The 24,310-nt window shown below is 35.5% G+C and overlaps 1 protein-coding gene across 1 annotated transcript in view; it reads right to left on the bottom strand.

Annotated features, from left to right (window-relative positions):
• The window catches only part of LOC139117476 (low-density lipoprotein receptor-related protein 4-like), a 120,319-nt gene that overhangs the window by 34,051 nt on the left and 61,958 nt on the right, over positions 1–24,310 (bottom strand). Inside the window, 8 exon segments of the mRNA XM_070680651.1 lie at positions 2,039–2,179; positions 2,962–3,078; positions 3,310–3,426; positions 3,864–3,989; positions 4,900–5,016; positions 10,142–10,258; positions 10,501–10,734; positions 14,520–14,666. Coding sequence (XP_070536752.1) covers positions 2,039–2,179; positions 2,962–3,078; positions 3,310–3,426; positions 3,864–3,989; positions 4,900–5,016; positions 10,142–10,258; positions 10,501–10,734; positions 14,520–14,666 — 1,116 coding nt within the window.

Here is a 24,310-nt window from a genome sequence, read left to right as displayed (position 1 = left end):
ACGATATCTGATCACATGATCTATCATAGCCTTTATAACAATCTCTAATCACATGACTTGAGATCATCTACCAGTGTAGAACGATCACTGATCACATGATCAAAGATCGTATATCTTCATGTGTTCCTAATTACACTATCAAAGTCATCTACAATAATAGCAAACAAAATTCATAATAAATGAAACACTAGTCAATACATTGCATCTTTTTTTGAAATTTTTTGGTATCACAGACCTTAAAATGTACATTATTTAACTACCTGTATATTGCTTGTACAATGATTTATAAGATATTTCATTAAAATAACTATTCAAAGACCATCTCCGCCACAAAACTGCAAGTACACAGCTAAAGCTGATCACTTCCTGTTCACAATACTTTCAAAGATGCAAACATTGATGACATTTTCATGTACAAAATTGTCAACAATACAACAGTAAAGTTGATATTTCACTCATGGAGGTAGTAGCTACTACCTCCATGTTGCACTCTATGTTTTTATGACATCGTTTACATTATGATATTTGAGCAATTAAAGTTAATCTGCGTGTATCATGGAAAATCAACAAATCAAAGAGTTTAGTTTGCTATTCCGAATATCCTTGTGAATAATTTTATTAATAGATGTCCTGTTCATCTCTGTATTCTTGCATTGTCAGAAGATGTTTAAAAATGTTTCTTAAAGATTATGTCACTTTACTTTATCAACAGAAACAAATGTAGATGTTGATACTTAAATCTGACAAGAAGATTGAAAGTAAAAGTCATTGTATCCCAATGCACAGATGCATTTCATAACATAGTTGAAAACCACTTGTTTGATTGAAAATTTATCAAAAAAGTCATGGTCTGTAATGAAAATTTCTGGTGGACCAAAAGGTGTATACTGGAGTAAATCATGATGTGTGAATATGATACTGACTGATAAGTGACCGCTTAATTGACAATGCATAATGGAAGACTTTCAAAGGCAACTGAAGGACTGTTTATCAATAAAATCAGCAATAGTACATCAGTGTAATCGCATTGTATCATGTTACCATTGGACATATTGCATTGTATCATGTTACCATTGGTCATCCTTTGTATCTCAGTGTTTTCTATACTCAGTTTAAATAACATCAGGGCAATAGCTCAGGACAAATAGCGTAATAAGATGTTTGTCAGGTGGTGATTGGATCATACTATGAAACAAATTCAACCAAGCCTTGTCAAGTTTGAATGAAATTAGTTCTTAGAATGTCTTCATGGCTTTTGTAAAGAGACATAAACACAAACTCTAATCTACACATCAGGTATCATACTGTGATTCATCAAAAGGGATTAAAATATTAAAATAGCCATGAATTGAATTACATTCAATATGCAGTCTAAGTAGTAGTTAACAGTATCACTGTTGTCAAAAAATAATGAAAATGCCATTCATTGACAATTACAAAGGGTATCTGTGATTTGGAATCTACTGTTACATACAACTTGCCTATTTAATCTCATGTACAATTCTTACACAACAACTTACAACGTGCTTTTGCTGCTTTTTCTTGTTTAACATTGAAAACAATCAAACTGTAATAAAAATGATGATTGTTACTCTGAATGAAGATGGTGCTATGTTAAACTAAGTCCATTGAATCAGCCAATGAGCCATTGTCAAAACAACTAAATGTTGTCTTTGGCCAATAGAGGGAGCTATTTCCAAAGCAATTTCGCAGAAAAAAGTGCCATCTTCGGTCTGTTTTTACTTCCAAGAAGGAAGGGGCAAAATTTTTTCCACAAAGATTAGGAAGGGGGCAAGGAAAAAAATTCCCCGGGGATATTAGGGAGGCTGTAAAAAACTTTCATTGCTAGCAGTACACTCAAGTCTCTGACTGTAGTTTTGAAAAGTCTCTGGATTCTCCATTAAATGAACATGGAATATGTTGTATCACAATTTTAACAATACAGGTCTTTAATCAGTGACAATTTGAAGTACTGTTACACTACAAATGAACTAAGATTGGTATAATAGATATCTGCAGCGTCGACAGACTTTCTCACCTTCACAGTCTTTGCCATTGGTTGACAGAGTGTATCCTTCATGACATGAACAAGCCACATCCGGAAATAAATCAGTGCATTTATGCATACAACCTCCATTGTCAGATGCACAGAATTCTTCTCCATCTGGTCTGCTGGTTACTGACATAAGGAAATCAATAAAACAACCAATCTTATAAATGTTAAATAAAAGGACAGTGGAAAATATATATGTTAATAATAAACACATTCCTGATGCAATGAGTCAGCATAAATCAACCATATGTCAACAAATATAAAACGATAAATCAAATTCAAAGGTCACTAGGGGTCAGCACAATGGTCAAGTGGTTATAATGATCAAATTCAACATTCAACAATTGACCAATCAGCAAGGAGAAATGATATCATGAACTGCAAAATCACAAGATTTCAAACCCTTTCTGAATCATTAAAAATATGGAATCTAACATCTTTAGAAAAATATTCCTTCATATCTTGCTGATCACTTCCTGATAGGTATCTAAACTGTACGGGATTTTTTAATAAAAATACTTCAAAAGAGGAAGTCACAATGACATGCACAACATGGCCTGTATAACTAACTTGCGAAAAACCAAACTCATCAAGTACTGGAATGAGAATTGCACAGCTGCATATGATTACTGAGATAAATCCACCTGATAGATCAGTGACTGTGAATCTAAAAGTGTCGGTTACATGGCCAAAGTTTCAGAAGAGGTCAACATTTTTAACCTGTGCAGTCAGCATTTTATCAATACAGTTTCAATGTTTGATCTACACATTTCGGCTGCCTGTTTTATTATTCTATTCATAGACAAGATATATTTGTTTCATGATTGAGGAATGGATACAGACTACACAATCAGACTTACCACTGGATGAGAACAGTGAGTGGATACAGATTACACAATCAGACTTACCACATTGTTTTTCATCGCTGTTGTCTCCACAATCATCTCTCCTGTTGCAAAGTTTGTGTCTGTTAATACATCTACCATTCTCACATTGAAATTGGTCTTCAAGACATTCTTGGGGATCTGAAAATGAATTTTAGATTGTCAGTAATTTAGCCAAATGGTCCTTGTCGCTTTGTTCCTTATAACACTAACAATTTCCTTTTGCAGACAAGAGCAAAAAGACATATTTATCTGTCATTCTTTACCCCTGCACTCCTGAACAAGCATTTATTTCATCCACATCAATCATATGAAGTAAATATGACTATGTAAATAAGATTAGACAGAGCCAAAATGATTGGGAATATTTACCGCAGTCTTGTTCATCGCTAGCATCAGGGCAGTCAGGATCGCCATCGCAATGCCACGCTACACGAATACACCTCCCTGAGTTACAGGGAAACTGTTCTGGTGTACAACTTATTACAGCTGGAATATCAATTCAACAAATGCATAATAATTACCATAAATATTTTACAGCTAAGCAAGAAAAATTATGATAATCTATAAAACAAATTTGACAAACACTCAGTGATAAGGTATATTGATAAGGTATACAATGGACATTTTGTATCATGAAAATATAAATTAAAAGAAGCTGTATGATTTTGCATGATTTCTCTGGAAACTAGACACTAAAAACAGTGAAAATCAAATACCAAATACATTTCCATGTAAAAAGACAAGAAATATTGCAATTTAATCTCTGTAACACTATTAGCATAAACTTCACAGTACCTTAAAACAATTGATAAATATTGCAATGTATTCACCCTTTTTGTGAATGATTTTCAATTCTTTTCAGTGGTACAGTTAATTTTATGGATAATGACAATAAAAATACTCCAAAAAAGACAAAAACTTACAACAATTGAGTTCATCTGATCTGTCTTCACAGTCATATTCTCCATCACATCTCCAAGCTGCGTTAATGCAAACACCATTCCTACATTGATATTCCTGTTCTTTACATGGTAGTCTTTGCTTTGAATCTGTCTCAACAAAGTAAACATCAAACTCTCAGCAAATCCTGCTACAACTGTAATTTTCAACAATCACCATTATAATGTCTTGTTTGGTGAATTATATCTATTTATCTTAACCAAACATACTACATTTGTAAACAAATTGAATTTCATTGACAAACTTTTGCAGACATATATGATAGAGGCCATCTTGCAATGACATGTACCTTCCTTTATGAAATAAAGTTTCAAAGCTATTGGTTTTGCAGGTCTGTTACTTTCACTTCAGTACACAGAGACAAACAATTGTTTATTTTACTGTTGCTTCTTTTTTATTTGCAAAACATTTACCTAACAGTATTCAGAGAAGAAATTCAATCAACAAGGTTTAATCTTTCTGTAAGACTTATCATCAAGTGAACATCAATAAGTAATCAAGAGTAAGAGCAAGAAAAGTCATAAATCAAACTCATTACTGAGAATTGACTTCAAATGCCACTTCTTATTAATCTTGAAGCTATATTTTCCATGACTTATAATAACTCAAAACAGAATTATATCCCAGGATGCATCGCTCTTGTCTGTGTCACGGTATCTTGCTCAGAGAATTTCGAATGTTATTTTCCAAGACTGTGAAGGGGTGGCTGGATGAAAGCCTAGCACAGCAGTCTGGGTATAAACTGAGACTACATCGTCACATATAAAGATGAAAGCCGGCTCTGAGAGACTTACAAATTATCACAATCAAATTATAAATAAATCTGACTGATGTAAAGCAAGCCTGACTTCCTCTGCAAAATTTCTGCTGCATTACTGATAACAATTTTTGAACAAATTTTGATGTTGACTTTACCAATAAGGTGTGTAAAATTTTACAGTATCATGTCAAAATTTGAACAGGAGACAAAGGGAAGATCAGAGAGTTTGCAGTACTCACCACAATGAATTTCATCACTACCATCGCCACAGTCGTTTTCATCATCACAATGATAACTGGCTAGAATACAGCGACCATATGAACACATAAACTGATCTTCTCCACACGTTGTAATAGCTAGGAACAAAATTATTGAACTACAGTTAGTATGGGTGTTTGAATTCAATGTGAGAATCTTATGACAAATATAAATCTTACAACTTTACTGAGATCACATACTGGTAAGGTGATGTATATGGTAGCTTTTTATGTCATTAGGTTCCAGTTTGATGGATATGATACCATCACATCATTATTTACAGATCTTGAACAAAGTCTTGATTACATAGCTTACAAAAAACCAATGCAAAATCCAAAATTTTCTACATACTATGAATATTGACATATTATCTACTGTTCTACCGTAGTGTATGTGAACTTGTGTTTAACTTTGGGTGAAATAATTTTGAAACAACAGCAATTGAATGTTTTGATTCTGTCAAAACTGATACAGGACCGAAACAAGTCATTGCAAATAACATAATCCCTGCCTGTAATTAAGGTGATTTGATAATATTTAATTGAATTGAAGTTTAAACAAGTCATGACATAGTCCCTGTTGGTTAATAAATTTGGAAAACATTGACAGAATCATGAAGTGAAATGAAACTGGTCAAAGCATATCCAGAAAATGGCCGAGAAAGTAGTATGTGTAAGTTTTGGGTCTGGTTATACAGAACTGTATACTATGCTGTTTTATTCATTCAGAACGCACTTGTTCTTTTAACCAGATATGAACTGAAAATGCTCACGTGTTTCATTATATATTGCATTTATGTGCAAGTTTGAACCTTTGCTACATGCTTTGCTACATTTAAAGTGTTATGATCAACACAATGAATTTCACCACAGATCAATTCTAAAGGTCATTAAGTATTCAAATATGTAATTAGCTGAAATACAAATAATTAATTTCTTTGAGTACTGTCATTGTATCACAATATAGCATGTGTAATTACCTTTGGTCAAGTCCTTCAAGCTCTATATGCCAAACCGTGAAAGCTTGTTAGCTATTTATGCAAATTATGAATTAGCTGACATGAAAATGCAAAATGACTTTCAATACTGTTATAACCTGGTATAATGATCAATGTACACAGCATGTTTCGCCAAATTTTATCAAGTAAATGCCAGTATATATCCCTAATTTGGAAGGTTCATTAAATATGCATATTGGGAATTGGCTGAAAAAAATGTCAAATGACTTTCAATAATCTTGTATCATAGTATCTTTAATGTACATAGCAAGTTTTGCCAACTTTGGTCAAGTCAAAACAGATAAATATCGCTAATAAATGCGGGATATCGGACCGCAGGCGGGCGAAGATTGCATTATAAGCGCGCCAACCCAAACTCACTGCATGGACATCACATTTACGAAATCGAAGTCCAAAGTCAACTACGTCATTGTTAGAATAAGAGAGGTTTTCCATCACACGGGAGCATACCACCACAATTTTGCACAGATGGCGTTGCACTGGCATTGAAAAGGGTGCATGGGAGCATGGGAACGCGGGCAGTTTCCCTCGCTATGGGTAGGAAATGCATTGAGCAAGACACACTTCCGGGTTCGCAAAAAAACGAGGATCCCATTTACGGGGCGCTCAAATATAACTATTTGCTGTGATACATAGCAGAGGCGTATATGTTTGTGATGCTGAGAATAACATCAGTAAATAAATGACGGGTTTTAAAAGTTGACGTTTTTTTCGATGAAACAGACTTCTGAAGGTAGCTCGCTTGGGGAACACGTCATCCCGGCCGCTGTCCGCTTTGACCCCAGTAATTCACACTGGTTTTGGTCGGCCCCAGGTACCCAAGTCACTTCGACCCCGTCACACTTTTGCCTACATGTCCACGGAGACGATTCAACATGTTCCACAACAAAGCCAAGACAAAAATTGAAAATATCAATAAAATGGCTTCACAAAGGCTGAAATACACGATACTCGATGAAGTATGAAGTTTATGAAATGAAATCAAAATTGACAACACAAGTGTTTGTCTCGGGTAATACCACTTGAAGGTTGAACTATCCTACAGACTGTTTTTTTTCCATACAGTGCAGTATTTGTCAGTGACAAATAATCTTTCCAATACATTTTTTTGCGATGAGCTGGAAATTTGATTAATATCGAGTTAATGTACATAAATATTCCGTTATTTACTGGGACACGTTTATTTTCTCGATCCGCTATCTGCGGACTACGTGCTGAAGTACATTGACTGTTCATGTCAACGATCGTTTCTCCCTCTGCAGAGTTTCTGTATCCCGTTCAACAACGCTGTACCTCGATCACACGATAGTGACGCTATGTAGCTGTGCAGTATTGAAACTTATCATAAAATGGCCACCTCGTCTAACAGTAACACGTATTGTCGGGATTATCGTACGGAAAAAAGACTGCAAAAGTAAGACTTATGAATCTTCATCAGAATTGAACACATCATGATTGTACACCAGTATCAACCGTTAATGCACGTTGAGCTCGGCAGTTACACAAGCATGGTACGCTACATGCATAGCCCTACGAGTATGGCGACAGTGTCCGGCTTTGGCTACGCCGCCTACCGGAGGTGGGAGGCGGCGTAGCCAAAGCCGGACACTCTCGTCATACTCGTAGGGCTAGCTACATGCACTGCCGCGATGCCGATCGTATGCATTCCAAGGCCTATCCCGGAATTTGTTTCACAAACAACCTCAAAGGAGAGCAAACATACTTCTATGGACAATGACGAACACGTTTCTTGGCGAAGCAAATTCAAAACAGTGCAGAAGTACATGAAGTAGGTCATGGCGTTGGACTCTGTGCACGAACCTGATTGGACACTTCAATACCTTTGACCCAAAGTTATTATTCATCAGCACTTCCATGCCATGAGGCTAGGTAGAGAACGTATGTACTCATTTCTGGCGATCGAGCAGCGAGGAAACAATCAATTACCAAGGATAAAGCTAATTTGCTAAACGATATTTTATCTTGAATAGTGAGTTGAATGAGTAATAAAATATCATATTTTTAATGTTCAATACGAGGTTGAAACACGGAGGGACCGTGGTTGAAACCAGTGCTATCCAGCTGCAGCCAACCTGGACAAGCACATTTCACAGCGCCCTCAAACAGTCGATTGTTTTCACTTGTCATACGCGGCGTAACAGAAAAATTAAAACTTTCATAACTTCATTAATATCCAAGCCACGCCCACCAAAACCTTTTCAGTTCTAGCCATTTGAATTCTGAAGATGTCTACCAAATTTGACTGAAATATGTTCAGCCGTTTTTGAGAAAATGGACCAACAGACAGACAGACAGACAGACAGACAGACAGACAGACACACAGACAGACAGACATCGCTGCGACATATGCTCACGTGTTCACACGTGAGCAAAAAATGGGCAAAACAAAAGAAGAACAGAATTGTATCATGCGAAAAAAGCACCAGTGTTGGCACTCTCGTCATGTGACATTGCATGGACAATATATCTTGATTGGTATGGCATTTTTACTAACACCAATCTCAGGCTGTGCATATTTGCACAAATTTGTTTCCAGCAAAAGTCCCTTTGTAAATAATCTGCAGCTGAATAACTGATTCAGACAGTAGCAGTGAAGACAATGACTATTAAGAAGTGAATGTTGCAAGATTTTCTACAGTATTATCCACTTAGTAACAAAGCATGTCAGAGTTTGACCCATGAAACATACTCCAGGTATAGGAAATAAACAAACTGTATCTCAGAAACATTCTGAAACAATTCTTTTCAATATTTAATTATTGTGAATTCAAATGATTTGCTTGATGAAATCACACTAAAATGAGATGTTCCAAACCCAACTTTAAAAATTTCAGCTCATAGGTTTGAAACTTGACAATTTCTTTGATACAAATTATAAAAATCTCGTACACAGGAGATCTCCAAAACCTGCTTTTTAATGGATATTTTATGGCAGTGTTTCATCTAGACACAGGAATGCGGGATTCCCCCTTTGTTGACATGTTGGCACCCCCCAGTAATTTGTCAAGGGGGACCAGCACCTCATGAAATGATGCCAGTCACACCTTAGAAATACAAGTAGAACACATGTACTGGTGAAATCTCCCCTAAAATCCCCCTGTTGATGCAATCCTGGATGAAACCGATATGGTTGTAACATTCAACTGATTAACCAATCAAATCGTACTTAAATGAGAGGTTTCGAAACACAGGGTACACAGAGTTCTAAAATCAGAGCATTCGATTGATCTCATTGAACCAGATTGTAAATTTTCAGTTAACAGAATGATGTGAAATCCCAATGTTGAATTGAAACAAATGCGGATAAAATTGTACGTGCAAGAGATCTCCAAAACCACACTAATCAGATATTGAATCATACTGCAACGAAATGTTCCAAAACCCAAATTTTTATGTTCATTTTATGGTAATGATAGTATTCAACTGATTGAATGATCAAATAGTTCTTGGACCAAAATCAATGATATTCGACTGGTTAAACAATTGAATCGTGCTTGAACAAAGTGTCCGAAATATGACTTTTAAATTTTCATTTTATAGATATTTGTTTGATAGGACCAATTGAATTGTACTTGAACAAGACTCTGCACAACCTGACTGTTTTCAAATGTATTTTACACAGTTGTAGAATCCAAGTTTTTGATTGATAAGGAAGTAATCAAACTTTACTTGGTCAAGACTTTTGGAAACCTAACTGTGACTGTTTTGACATGACATGGTAGTTGTGTTCAATATTGTATCAGTGACAAGTGAAAGTAAATGTCTGGCACAAATACATAGATGCTGAAGTTTTTTCAAAATAGCAACATCTAAAGTAGACAAATATTCCACGCCTGGTAGTGCTTTATCATGAAATTCTGTGTTTAAATTGGCATTCACCTGGCAGCCCTATTGGATCAGCTGACAAAATAAATTGGCATGCATATGTACTGGTAAGCCATGTTGTGTTGCCCCCTTACCAAGTTTGAAGCAAATCAGTCCAGTCACGTCTAAGAAACAGCGCCAGGTGGACGGACGGACACATGCATGCACAGAACCCAATCCATATGTCCCTGTTCAAGACTTATCTGGCAGGGACTGAAAGTAGCACATCCTTACAATAAATATTTATCATGAACATCTCAATGTAATCACAAGTTGCCTTTATCTGGTTTGAAGTGATATTATGGAAAGGTAAGACTTACGGCAGTTGAATTCATCTGAGTTATCCATACAATCATAGTCATCATCACATCTCCACAATGCCATTATACAACTACCATCGTTGCAAGCAAATTCATTCTCTCCACATGGTTGTTTTTCTGTAGTTACAAAATAAATACAATGACATCAACATCAACTCTATAATGACCAATGTCAATGATCAATACAAATATGGCTCATTGCTTTATTTCTGAAACTGGTTTAACAGTAATGTCTGCATTTCCATCTTCATTTTTTATGATGAAGTTTCTGTGAGAAAGGCTCGGAATGGATTAACAGCTCTAGCACCTGAATTTGTTATTTCTATTCACATCACAAATACACAAGGTTTAATACTTACTGCATTGCTGCTCATCTGAACCATCACCACAATCATCATCTCCATCACACTTCCATTGTTTCCTTATGCAGTTGTTATTTTGACATCTAAATTCATTCTCCGTACAATTCCTTGGTGGGCATCCTAGTTCATCTGACCCATCATTACAATCATTATCGGAATCACATACCCAAGTTAGACGAATGCATTTTCCATTTTGGCAGGTGAAATCATCAGCTGAACATGTCGGAAGATCTAGGTCAAAGATCAAAGATCAAAGCTCTTGGTAGGATAAACTATACAATGAAATTTTCCCAATAAAACAAGCTGGCTTATAAATCTTATCACAAGGCTACCATTACAATCAATGATCACACTTCCATGCACATACTATATGATTTCTCCAGAATTACTTATGTTGTGACTGGCCTAGATAGTACCAATTGTTTTCCAAATTTATAATGTAAGTGAAATCTATCGGCAGCAGTTTTGCATGGGTTTGATGCTTAATACGATGTCCTGAAAATATCTGATTTTGGGTTTCAAATTGCTCTGAAAATATTGACGACACATTCACCCACTGTATTGTTTTATAGCTCTTTCCTTGACTAAACACTTTGAAACTACTAGATATAAGCCTATCAACATACACGATGATCACTAGAACCACATTAGACGTCTGCAAATCAATATCACTAGTGTAGGACATTAGATGTACGCAAATCAATGAAATGTCACTAAAGCAACACTAGATGTCAACAAATCAATGCATTCACAAATACTACATTAGATGTAACCAAATCAATGTGAAGTCACTAGTGTATGATGTTAGATGTATGCAAATCAATGTAAAGTCAGTAACATTACAATAGATGTCAACAAATCAATGTGAAGTTACTAGTTTGACATTAGATGTCAGCAAAGCAATATACAGTCACTAGTTTGGGGTATCTCTGTTTTCAGGGGACTTTAAATGTTCAAGTCAAATGTTAAAATGCAACATATACATGTATGGCATGTTACTGTATGCATCTACTACTTTTTACCAGCTTGACCTGAAGGTGACACATAAACTGGGCTGGATAACTGCTAAATCTTGACAAGCATCAAAGGAAAATTAATGTCACTTTAATTATGGGTACTTCATAGCATCATAAAATTATATAGCAGCCCACCAAAGCATAACCACACTCATTTTATGACTGATGTTGACTGCTCTTTCTTTGAGGTAAAACCATGGGTAACATGGCAGCTAGGGTACTTCAGTTGGTTTGTCACTTGTGTTACCTAAATTTTCTGATTACCACTTTGGTTTTCTATGACTTCTAAGTTTCAAACCATCTTAGCTTGTAACTGAAGTACACTGAAGCAAATTTGCTTCTTTAAGAGTTGTACTACTTTAAGAGTAGTATGACATCAAAACTGGTCCAATAAGCGAACCAAGTGAAGGTAAAACATAACTACGTACATCCGACAACATTATGTTAGACCGTCCTGAACCTCTAACAGTAGTAGGGTAGCACCAGGCGTATGGAAATGTACATATGATAGGTCTAAATTGACAAATTTGAGAGTGATGCAATTTCATGATTCAATCAGTCTTATTGAGGTATGCTGTTATTCATCATTTGAGAGATAGAAGTGTCACATTTCTCCACAATATCTGCATATCTGCCATACCACTGAAAACTTTTATCAGTCTACTTGTAGATTATCCCTGTCTCACTAGTTAAAGCGCAGTGGTCGTCGCGCTGCGCATGCTCCTGAGGGGTCACCCCTGTTGACAACATATATCCAAGAATGCCGCACTAGGTTACGGGTTGATTATTATGTTTGCGATATTGCCGCTTGTTAAAATGGCGGCTGATCTGTCACAAGCATACCAACTTACCAAATCTAAGTTAAATATATGTTGAATATTGAACAGTAATTACACGCTGGATTGAGGTCACATTTGATCATGATTTTCTTGAATCAGTTGAATGGGGCTCGACTACTGTTATCGCTCAAGCCATGGAGCTAAACACTCACCCGTATGCGTGTATATGCCAACAGATTACGACATCGCTAGCAAGGACGGAGCTTTCATTTCAAGAGGCCCAACAGGAGTACAATTGACAAGAACGCAAGCTACAGAAATCTAATGCTCGCACAGCAATGCCCACTGCAGCAAGAATGAACTTCCGTGTCAAGAGAAACCGGTATATGGCGCACTACACTCGGCTTTGGAGAATACAACTCCACTATGAACTTTACCCATTGGGGGTGCAAACGAGAATTCCGAGTACAGGTATCAAGTCAAGCGAAGGACCTTCTATAGGTCTTCTTGTTATGTGGGGGTTATCTCATTTGAAAGAGGATTCAGACCTACCTGGCAATCAGGAGGTACAATAACAAAGTTTGCGCGCGTAGCACCGGTAGGCCTACACTATCTAGCTGTTGGATCACTGCCATGACCGTGCACAGGATCTCTCGATGCATCCCACAGGCGGGATGTTTACTGGGTAGTTTGTATGAGTCTAGTTTATGCTACGTTCCGACGTTCTCTTCCTTAGCCTAATCACCTAATCACGGAAGACAAAGTCCGAACGTAGCATTAACTACACTTATACAAACTATCCAGTAAACATCACATCTGTGATGCGTCCCTAAATGTAGCCGTGCAATTTTCCTGCCAAATGCCGCAAAAACCCGCTCGTTTTGTCTATTGTTTCCTGTCATTTGACTATTTCTTGCCACGTATTACTAGAAGAAGTTAGAAATGGTGATCAACAGTGGGTCGTGGGCCAAGTCGTCGCGGGGCCGGTACATTGTGGGACCGGATTCTCTTATATCCATGTACGTCAACGCGGTGACCTTCTCCCTTATCAAAGCAACAGCATCTCCGGTGTCCTGCTCTGGCTTGCCGATCATGGTCTTGAGTGTAATTTTTGTGTTAGGCATTGTGCTTGTTGCTGGTCTACATATATATACAATATTGATCATTTTAGTGATGTATTTTTACTGTACTGTACATAGCATTGTGTACAACCAGCGTGACCGCGCGCGATCAAACCAATTTGTTCACTGTGACTGCGTGCAGTAAACTCAGCAACATAATTTGCCGAGTGTAGTGTCTCAATGTTCGTAGCCTTACATGAGTTTATAAATAGAAATACACCACTGAAGTTCATTTCCGATCTTAATATTTTACTATTGCATGATGTTGAGTCTTACAAAGGCGTTAACAAAGTGAGGGACCGCTCCCATCTCACTCCAATTGAAGTTGAGAAAATTTATGTTTACAAAAATTTATGTTTATCAACAAAAGAATTGCGCACGCACATTTCGACGACCACTGCGCTTTAAGATTAATTCAAGATTGATTCCATTGTGGACCCTCATTTCCATTTTGCACTGCAATGACAAGCATATATATTTAAACCCCAGAACTGCAAACAACTTGAAGACTGCAAACAACTTGAAGACTTGTGCAAATTTTACTTGTCCACATGGTTTTAAGAGTCACTCATACACATTTATTTGACATTAATAATTTCAATTTCACAGTAAATTGGTTTGGTAAAATTTAAAATTTTATGAGTATGCTGACAGTTGAAGAAGTAGACAAATTACTTACTAAGTTGATATTATCATCAGAATACAATGTGTGAAAAGTAACAGTAAATAATGCTCAGACAACAAAATACTTGCTTGTAAGTGAAAACTTGACAGACTTCAAGTTTATATACTACCCAAATACATAGCAAGTTTTGTGTTCATAGAGACAATTAACATGAAGAACAGAAAGGCAAACAATGCCTAATAACTCTTGAACATTTTCCTTATTGCAATTAATATCTTTTTTTATTACAAAATTGTATTAATTTTCTCATGACATCAAAAAGTCAAAAAGAATATTATTTATTATATTTTGTACAATTTGTCTAACATCAACACAAAACACTTTTGATTGTTTAATTACCTCTGAGAAATTCAAAATGATCCCTCACCATAATATGCTCTATTCTAGTTTCTTTTTCTAAGAATGGTTGACTTACCACAGTTGGTTTCATCACTATCATCACCACAATCATTATCACCATCACACATCCATTCTTCTGGTATACATGTACAGCTGTTCTTTTCCATAGTATCACATCTAAATTGATTGATGGCACATCTACATTCTTTATCAGCAATGCAACCTGAAAATCAAATGAAAAGATTATTTGTATGAAGCACATCAAACTACTGGGTACACCACACTCAAGTTTACAATGTATGTCAAACTGTAAGATCAATGCCAAGATGAATAGACCCTATTGTATTGGCAGATGTGTTTAACTCACAATCTGGTATTTGATATGCCGAACTCAGACTGAATGCACCATACACACTATCTTGGTATGTCAACTGCTCACACTAGTGTTCAGCAAAGTTGGATTCGATGTCACAATAAACGCTGTAAATCTGTGTATGCTGTATACCATAAATGTTTTAACAATTGTAAGATTTTGAAATTTCCATAAACAAATAAATACATATTTACATGACCAGATGTAGGGCCCCCCTCAGCCATTTGCAACAGGTTTATTCCTTACTCATTCCAAACAGGATTGTCTCTCACCCATTCAAAATCCACTCGTCCCTCACATTATCCTTGACAGGCTTTATACCTAAACTATTCTAAACAGCCTATTTAATCAACAATTCCCTGACTTGAATATTTTTGTCTTGCTAAGGTAACAATTTCCCAGATTTCAATGGCAGTAGTACCAAAGTGCTGATGTACATCTATAGCAGCAAAATTAATTACTTTTGTTTCTAAATTCTATTCTTTAAATTAGCTACACCATCTTTAACCCTTTTCCCGCCAAGTCCATGTTTCACCACCAGGTCAAGATGGTTAAAATTAATGAAACAAAACGTATTCCATATGATGTATAATTTTAACATTATACTGTACATAACATAATACTGTACATTTAAAGGCTGTTGAAACATAATACTGTAAAGTTGATTTTTTGGACAAAAGATGCTATAACATACCAAGCCAAGTGGGTGAGAATACGTCATGTTTTGGCTCAACACCGCTTTTTACTGACTTGGCTGATGGGGAAGTGATACGGTACAGTTATTACTGTCTGGCAGGAAAAGGGTTAAGCAGACAGCAGCAGCCATAACTTTTAAAAAGTTTCGCTTTAATGTCAATTTTAGTTTCTTGATCTACCATTTCTCCCAAAGCATGTTGAGATACACAGTATTCAGCGTGTCAAATCAGTCTATACATGTGTAAACACAGGGTCCTCAAGCTCCGATGATGATGATGATTAAACATTTAAAAATGAAGAAAAACAAGTCATCGTTGATGACCCAGTCCCCGCTTGCTAATGGGTACTTTGATTACAGGTTCTGTGATAAAAATACTTTGATACAGATGGCACTCAATGGCCAGAATGATAGTCCGTGGGCTGGAGGGGCCCACCGTGCACCCCCCCCCATAAACCTACTACATGGGTATTTTTTTGTTCTTTGGGATCTGCTGAACTAGAAAAAAGATGTTAACATTGGATATTTTGGGATGCACTACCTGTCTGCACTGGTTTTTGATTTGTATGTACCGCAAAAAATGGCGAAAAATGGGTAGGGGTAGGGGGTACTATATCCTCCCCTAAATCGAGTAAACTAGCATGAAATAGCACAAACCTTACATTTTTGGAAAGCTCAGATACTGCTCTTTCTGAGGAATACCAACTTTAGCAAAATTAATTTGTGTACATAGAATAGGACGACTTTAAAATGAATTTTTTTGACAATTTTGAAATTTTTTACCCAAAATACCATGTAACAATTGTGATTTACTTTTTATTAAGCAAAATTTTCACAACTTTTTGTGTTTAAATTATTCATTCCGACATATTAAACAAGAAAAAAAGTGTTAACATCAGATATTTAACTCTACACTACTTCTCTGGCGTCCATTTTGAATTGCGTGTATCTGTATGGGGTGTGCAAAAGCTAGGGGTAGGGGTACAACATTCTTTCCTTGATGAAGTAAACTGCCTTGAAATGCCATATACCTTATAGTTTTGGAAAGCTTAGATACTGGTCTTTCTAAAATGCATAAGGTTTTAGTAAAAAAATATGACGTCATAGAATTGGATAACTTTAAATCGATTTTTTCTGGTAATTCAGCAATTTTAACAGGAAGGAAATACGAAAACTATTGTTTCCTCCAATGAAGCAAATCAAACAGATTGATGGATGTTATGTACTAATTGCAATGTGCTGAAGAAGAAAATAAATGTCAAATTGGGTATTTACAATGCATTATTGTCTCTACTCACTACAATTGCAAGTTTTGCTACATTGGTATATCGTGAATGGGCATTTTATTGTTATGCAATGAAATAATGCACAGCCTTAAAAAGAAGATTTTAAAACGCACACACATAGTCATATTGCCATTTTCTCCTTAAAGTCAATAGATTGTTGATGACTGTCTATTTTTATAATTTACTTTTTAAATATTTTTTTATAAATAATTTTGATAAGACGTATTTGGAAAATTGTCTATGCCTCCTTGTCTTACTTATACAGCGAGCACTACTAACAAGCTATTAGGCCGTGGGCTAGAGGGGGCGTCTACGTGCACCCCCCACCGCACAGGATAACAAACCTGTATTTTTCAGAAGCCTTGGGATCCCTAGAATAAGAAATAGGATTTTAACAGACAAAATACCGGTATAGGGACTCAATAGCTGTTACGGTCATGTTTTGAAGGGTACCGCAAAATCACGATTTTGTGACCCACATGGATTTTTGTCAAACCTGTCTTCATGTACGTCATCTGCTGAGCTTACTGTTGAACATGACCTAGCTTATGGGGTATCATTAGAAAGGTGATTTATTCTTCTTGAACATGGTATATAGCAATATGCAATATCTTCTATAGTTTTCATGAAATAGGGCCATAATTTACCCCATACCCCAAAGTTTATGTCGCAAATTACTGTCAAAACTAATCTAAATCTACCAATTATTTACCTAGACATAATACAAAGGGTAATGCTGTGTATTAACTTTGTGTTATTTGCTACAGGAACATGTAAGAAACCTGAAATAAACTTTTGACAGAAAAATATTGGGATCCTGTAGCTGTAACAGTCATATTTTGAAGGGTTCCGCAAAATCACGGTATTACTGAATCACATTCGTTTTTGTTAAACCTGTCTTCTTGTAAGTCTTCTGCTGAGCTTATTTTGAACATAAAGAGACATATGCGGTATCATTTGAAAGTTAATTTACTTTTCTTTAAAATGATATATTGCGATATGCAATATCTTCTACAGTTTTTATGATATGAGACCAAAACTTACCCCATACCCCAAAGTTTTATGTCGCAAGTTACAGTCAAAACTTATGTCAAATTCTACCAATTATTTTCCTAGACACTTTACAAAAGGCAATGCTTTGTATAAAATATATTTTATTTGGTACAGGGACATGTCAAAAATATGAGTTAGACTTTTAACAGACAAAATATTGGTATTGAATGACTCTTACTTGCATGATTTGAAGGGTACCGTGAAGTCAGAGTAGTACCTACTCGCATATGTTTTTGTTAAATGTGTCGTCTTTTAAGTCATCTGCTGAGCTTACATTTTACCATAACCTAGTTTATGGGCTGCCGTTAGAAAGACAATTTATTTTGCTTTAAAATGACATATTGTAACATACAAGATCTTCTATAGTTTTCATGAAATAGGACCAAACCTTACCCATACCCCAAAGTTTTATGTCGTAAATTACTGTCAAAACTAATCTTAAATTCTACCAATTATTTACCTTGACATTATACAAAAGGCAATGCTGTGTATCAAATTGTTTTATTTGATACAGGTACATGTTAGAAACTTGAAATAAACTTTTAACACAAAAATATCCGGATGGTGTAGCTGTAAAAGTCATATTTTGAATGGTACTGCAAAATCACAGTATTGCCAACTCGCATACATTTTCGTTAAACCTGTCTTCTTGTAAGTCGCCTACTGAGCTTATTTTTTATCATAACGTGGCAAGTTGGGCGTCATTAGAAAGTTAATTTACTCTTCTTTAAAATAATATATTGCAATATGCAATATCTTTTACAGTTTTCATGAAATAGGACCACAACTTACCCCACACCCCCAAAGTTTTATGTTCAGAATTACAGTCAAAACTAATCTCAAATTCTGCCAATTATTTACCGGGACAAAATACAAAGGGCAATGATATGTATTAAATTTAGTTTATTTGCTACAGGTTCATGTTAGAAACTTGAAACGAACTTTTAACAGAAAAAATATTGTGATGCTGTAGCCGTAACAGTAATATTGTGAAGGGTACCACAAAATCATGGTATTGTCAACTCGCATACGTTTTTGTTTAACCTGTCTTATTGTAATTCATCTGCTGAGCTTACTTTTTAACATAAGTTGGTTTTTGGGATATCATTAAAAAGGTATTTTTTTTTTCTTTGATATAACATATTGTAATATACAATATCTTCTTTAGTGTTCAGGAAATAAGACCAAAACTTACCCCATACCCCTAAGTTTATATTGCAAACTACTGTCACTACTGATTTCAAATTCTACCAAACTTTTACCTAGACATATTACAAAAGACAATGATTTGTATGAAATCTGTTTTATTTGCTACAGAGACATGTCACAAATATGAGATAGACTTTTAACAGACAAAATACTGGGATTGAATGGTTGCTGCTGTCATGTTTTGAAGGGTACCGTAAAGTTACAGTCTTGCCCACTCGTAAGTGTTTTTGTTAAATGTGTCATCTTGTAAGTCCTCTGCTGAGCTTACTTTTTACTCTAACCTATCTTATGGGCTATCATTAGAAAGACAATTTTGCCAGAAAGCGACCGACATATTGTAATATGCAATATCTTCAATAGTTTTCACGAAATAGGACCAAAACTTACCCAATATCCCAAATTCGCAAACTGGAAAGTTTTAGAACAGATGTAGTTTGCAAATCAAACTATGGATGGGCTGGGGTGATGAGGTTTTTGCTATGTCATTACAACTTAAGATGATAATGCACTTTATGATATGCTAAAAATAAGAGTGATGAAATCTTTGTAATGATACCCTACAATCTGGGTTATGGACAAAATAAAGCTTGGCAGATAAATTTCATGGAAACCTGTTTAATAAAATTTCACGGGTTTCAGCAACATGTCCTGCTATCCTTCAAACCATGATGCTACCACCTATTAAATTGCAATAATTATCCCGTTAATGGTATCTTTCATAGTTGGAAGTGTCTCTGTAACAATAAAATAGGTTTCATACAAAGTTTGTCTTTTTTTAAAGAATTATTCAAATTAAATACTAGTTTTGACAGTAATTTCCGGCATAAAACTTTGGGGTATGGGGTAAGGTTTGGTCCTCTTTCATGAAAACTATAGAAGATCTTGTATGTTACAATATGTCATTTTAAAGCAAATAAATTGTCTTTCTAACGGCAGCCCATAAACTAGGGTATGGTAAAATGTAAGCTCAGCAGATGACTTACAAGACGACACATTTAACAAAACATATGCGAGTCGGTAATACTCTGACTTCACGGTACCCTTCAAATCATGCAAGTAAGAGTCATTCAATACCAATATTTTGTCTGTTAAAAGTCTAACTCATATTTTTGACATGTCCCTGTACCAAATAAAATATATTTTATACAAAGCATTGCCTTTTGTAAAGTGTCTAGGAAAATAATTGGTAGAATTTGACATAAGTTTTGACTGTAACTTGCGACATAAAACTTTGGGGTATGGGGTAGTTTTGGTCTCATATCATAAAAACTATAGAAGATATTGCATATTGCAATATATCATTTTAAAGAAAAGTAAATTAACTTTCAAATGATACCGCATATGCCTCTTTATGTTCAAAATAAGCTCAGCAGAAGACTTACAAGAAGACAGGTTTAACAAAAACGAATGTGATTCAGTAATACTGTGATTTTGCGGAACCCTTCAAATATGACTGTTACAGCTACAGGATCCCAATATTTTTTCTGTCAAAAGTTTATTTCAGGTTTCTTACATGTACCTGTAGCAAATAACACAAAGTTAGTACACAGCATTACCCTTTGTATTATGTCTAGGTAAATAATTGGTAGATTTTAGATTAGTTTTGACAGTAATTTGCGACATAAACTTTGGGGTATGGGGTAAATTATGGCCCTATTTCATGAAAACTATAGAAGATATTGCATATTGCTATATACCATTTTCAAGAAGAATAAATCACCTTTCTAATGATACCCCATAAGCTAGGTCATGTTCAACAGTAAGCTCAGCAGATGACGTACATGAAGACAGGTTTGACAAAAATCCATGTGGGTCACAAAATCGTGATTTTGCGGTACCCTTCAAAACATGACCGTAACAGATATTGGGTCCCTATATTTTGTCTGTTAAAATCCTATTTCTTATTCTAGGGATCTCAAGGCTTCTGAAAAATACAGGTTTGTTATCCTGTGCGGTGGGGTGGGAGGTGCACGTAGACGCCCCCTCTAGCCCAGGGCCTAATAGATTGTTAGTAATGCTTGCTGTATAAGTAAGACAAGGAGGCATAGACAATTTTCCAAATACGTCTTATCAAAATTATTTTATAAAAAATATTTAAAAAGTAAATGATAAAAGTAGACAGTCATCAACAATCTATTGACTTTAAGGAGAAAATGGCAATATGACTATGTGTGTGCGTTTTAAAATCTTCTTTTTAAGGCTGTGCATTATTTCATTGCATAACAATAAAATGCCCATTCACGATATACCAATGTAGCGAAACTTGCAATTGCAGTTAGTAGAGACAATAATGCATTGTAAATACCCAATTTTGACATTTATTTTCTTCTTCAGCACATTGCAATTAGTAAATAACATCCATCAATCTGTTTGATTTGCTTCATTGGGAGGAAACAATAGTTTTCGTATTTCCTTCCTGTTAAAATTGCTGAATTACCAGAAAAAATCGATTTAAAGTTATCCAATTCTATGACGTCATATTTTTTTACTAAAACCTTATGCTTTTTAGAGAGACCAGTATCTAAGCTTTCCAAAACTATAAGGTATATGGCATTTCAAGGCAGTTTACTTCATCAAGGAAAGAATGTTGTACCCCTACCCCTAGCTTTTGCACACCCCATACAGATACACGCAATTCAAAATGGACGCCAGAGAAGTAGTTTATAGTTAAATATCTGATGTTAACACTTTTTTTCTTGTTTAATATATCGGAATGAATAATTTAAACACAAAAAGTTGTGAAAATTTTGCTTAATAAAAAGTAAATCACAATTGTTACATGGTATTTTGGGTAAAAAATTTCAAAATTGTCAAAAAAATTCATTTTAAAGTCGTCCTATTCTATGTACACAAATAATTTTTGCTAAAGTTGGTATTCCTCAAAAAGAGCAGTATCTGAGCTTTCCAAAAATGTAAGGTTTGTGCTATTTCATGCTAGTTTACTCTATTTAGGGGAGGATATAGTACCCCCTACCCCTACCCATTTTTCGCCATTTTTTGCGGTACATACAAATCAAAAACCAGTGCAGACAGGTAGTGCATCCCAAAATATCCAATGTTAACATCTTTTTTTTAGTTCAGCAGATCCCAAAGAACAAAAAAATACCCATGCAGTAGGTTTATGGGGGGGGTGCACGGTGGGCCCTCCAGCCCACGGACTATGAGTTCCATGGTGATGAAAAACATAAACCAATGTAGGCCACTATCCTAAAGGTCATTAAATGAGTCAACTGGGAATTAGTTGACAGGATGTTGCAAAACATTTTTTCATTCTATCCTAACACTAATAGATAACCGGTACCATATTTCATAAAGTTTAATGTAGTATTTACAACACTATGAGATCAACATCTGTATCAAGTTTCATCAAATTTGACGTTGTATTTGTGGATACATCACTCTAATAAGGAAAGTTCATTACATATGCAATTACAAATTAATTAAAATGACACTGATAAATGTCTTTTTCACTGTTAAAGCAATGTGAGCTTAACATCTGTACAAAGTTTCATGAAATTTGATGCAGTATTTCTGACATATCAACCTAATTATGAAACTTCAAAAATTGACATGATACTGCTACATGATGTGAAACAACTGACGAGCATGTAGAAATAGGTCAATGTCCTTGTACCAACTTTGAATGATACTGGTGGAAATACCGGTATGTCTGAGTTATGGCTCAGTACATGAGAAAATCGTAACAAATTTGCCGCCACGCAGCGATATTTGATCTTACTGTTTAAACATGGGGCCCGGGGGCACCGACGTCCTTTGTGCCTCCTTACTGTTTATTATTTGCCATAAATGTGAAATCTGGCAAAAAGTCAAATTGTTTGGACATAAATGAAAGTTAATGTGAAAGTGAATCAAGAATAAGAGATGGAACTCAATAGGATCAACAATATCTAAAACAGGAAACGGTGAACTTATATGATACAGAGGGGAGAAAATTTAGCCACAAACTATTGTAATATAATGGACAATGGCTAATCTAAACCAAATTACTTAAACTGGATTGTTGGCATTGATTACACATGTATTTATTGTCCATCAAATAGAAAATAAATTTGGGCCATTGACTAAAAAACATTTGCTTGTTACACTCACCACACTTGTACTTAGTATTTGGAGTGTACACCTATCTACAATACAATGATAAAAGTTTGGACTCTGAAGGTCAACAGTGCATCTTTAATGTATGAGACTAAATAAGCTTACCCCTCAAGTATGTATAGGCCAAAAACAATATTCAATTTTGAATTATGTAGTGCAGGGAAGGACATAGAATATGGTGAAATGCAAACTAAATATAAAAACTGAATATACAATTATATGGAAATGTTGTTTTACAGTCATGAGTATCTAGTGTGTGCCGAGAGACATATTAAAATTGGACAGTATCATCCTGACCAGAGTTTGTCTGAGTGGTTGTTTCCTTCTGATTTTCTGACACGGTGATAGGTACAAAATATTATGTTATTCACCATAGTTAAGCAACATAGCTTGCATTTTGTTCACAGTAGAACTGAGTTTTACATGTAAGATAACTTTCTCATAAACTGTAAATTCTGGCTTGTGGCAGCTCAAACGTCGCAATACTACATTTTTTGATATGATATGGAGTGACTTGCACACATATGCAATATGCAGTGACAGTCGATATATTCATAGTAAGAGTCTACTAGTACATTCAAGCATAGTGATGTTGACAACTACATGCATGCCAGTGCACGATTTCAAAGTAGCCAGGAGGAAATTCTAATAGTCTTTTAGTGGAAATAGGCCCTATAGGTACACTCAGTGTGACAGTTTTCGGACAGGGTAGTGAATTTCGCCCAAAGTCGTTTCGTAAATGACCAGCAATACGAAATCTTATTACCATACCTTTCGAAACTTTATTGTGGTTATCCTCAAACTCAGTTGACACGACGGGAGTGGTATTTCGGGGTCAAAGTTGCCAAAGTTTTGACCCCATGTTGAGGGCGTAGTAATCGGACTGCAATCCCAGAAATCGGACGTCGTGTTTGGAATGTGATTAGGAGCTAAGTATTGATAATTTGAAACTTCAAACCACCGATTTTTAATTTCGATGTGTTTAGAAAACTGTATATAAGAATATTTCATGATAACGAGTTATGTTTAATCCATGGACGACTCAACTATATTTCGATGTGTATAGCGCTTTATAGATATCGGACACGGGCTGTCTGTGTGTGTTGCTTTCGGCACCTTGTATCGTACGGTGTGGC

Source organism: Ptychodera flava, chromosome 1 (assembly GCF_041260155.1).
Source record: "Ptychodera flava strain L36383 chromosome 1, AS_Pfla_20210202, whole genome shotgun sequence".
Taxonomy (NCBI): domain Eukaryota; kingdom Metazoa; phylum Hemichordata; class Enteropneusta; family Ptychoderidae; genus Ptychodera; species Ptychodera flava.
Note: the sequence above shows the minus strand (reverse complement) of the source record. Positions and strands in the feature narration are given on the sequence as shown.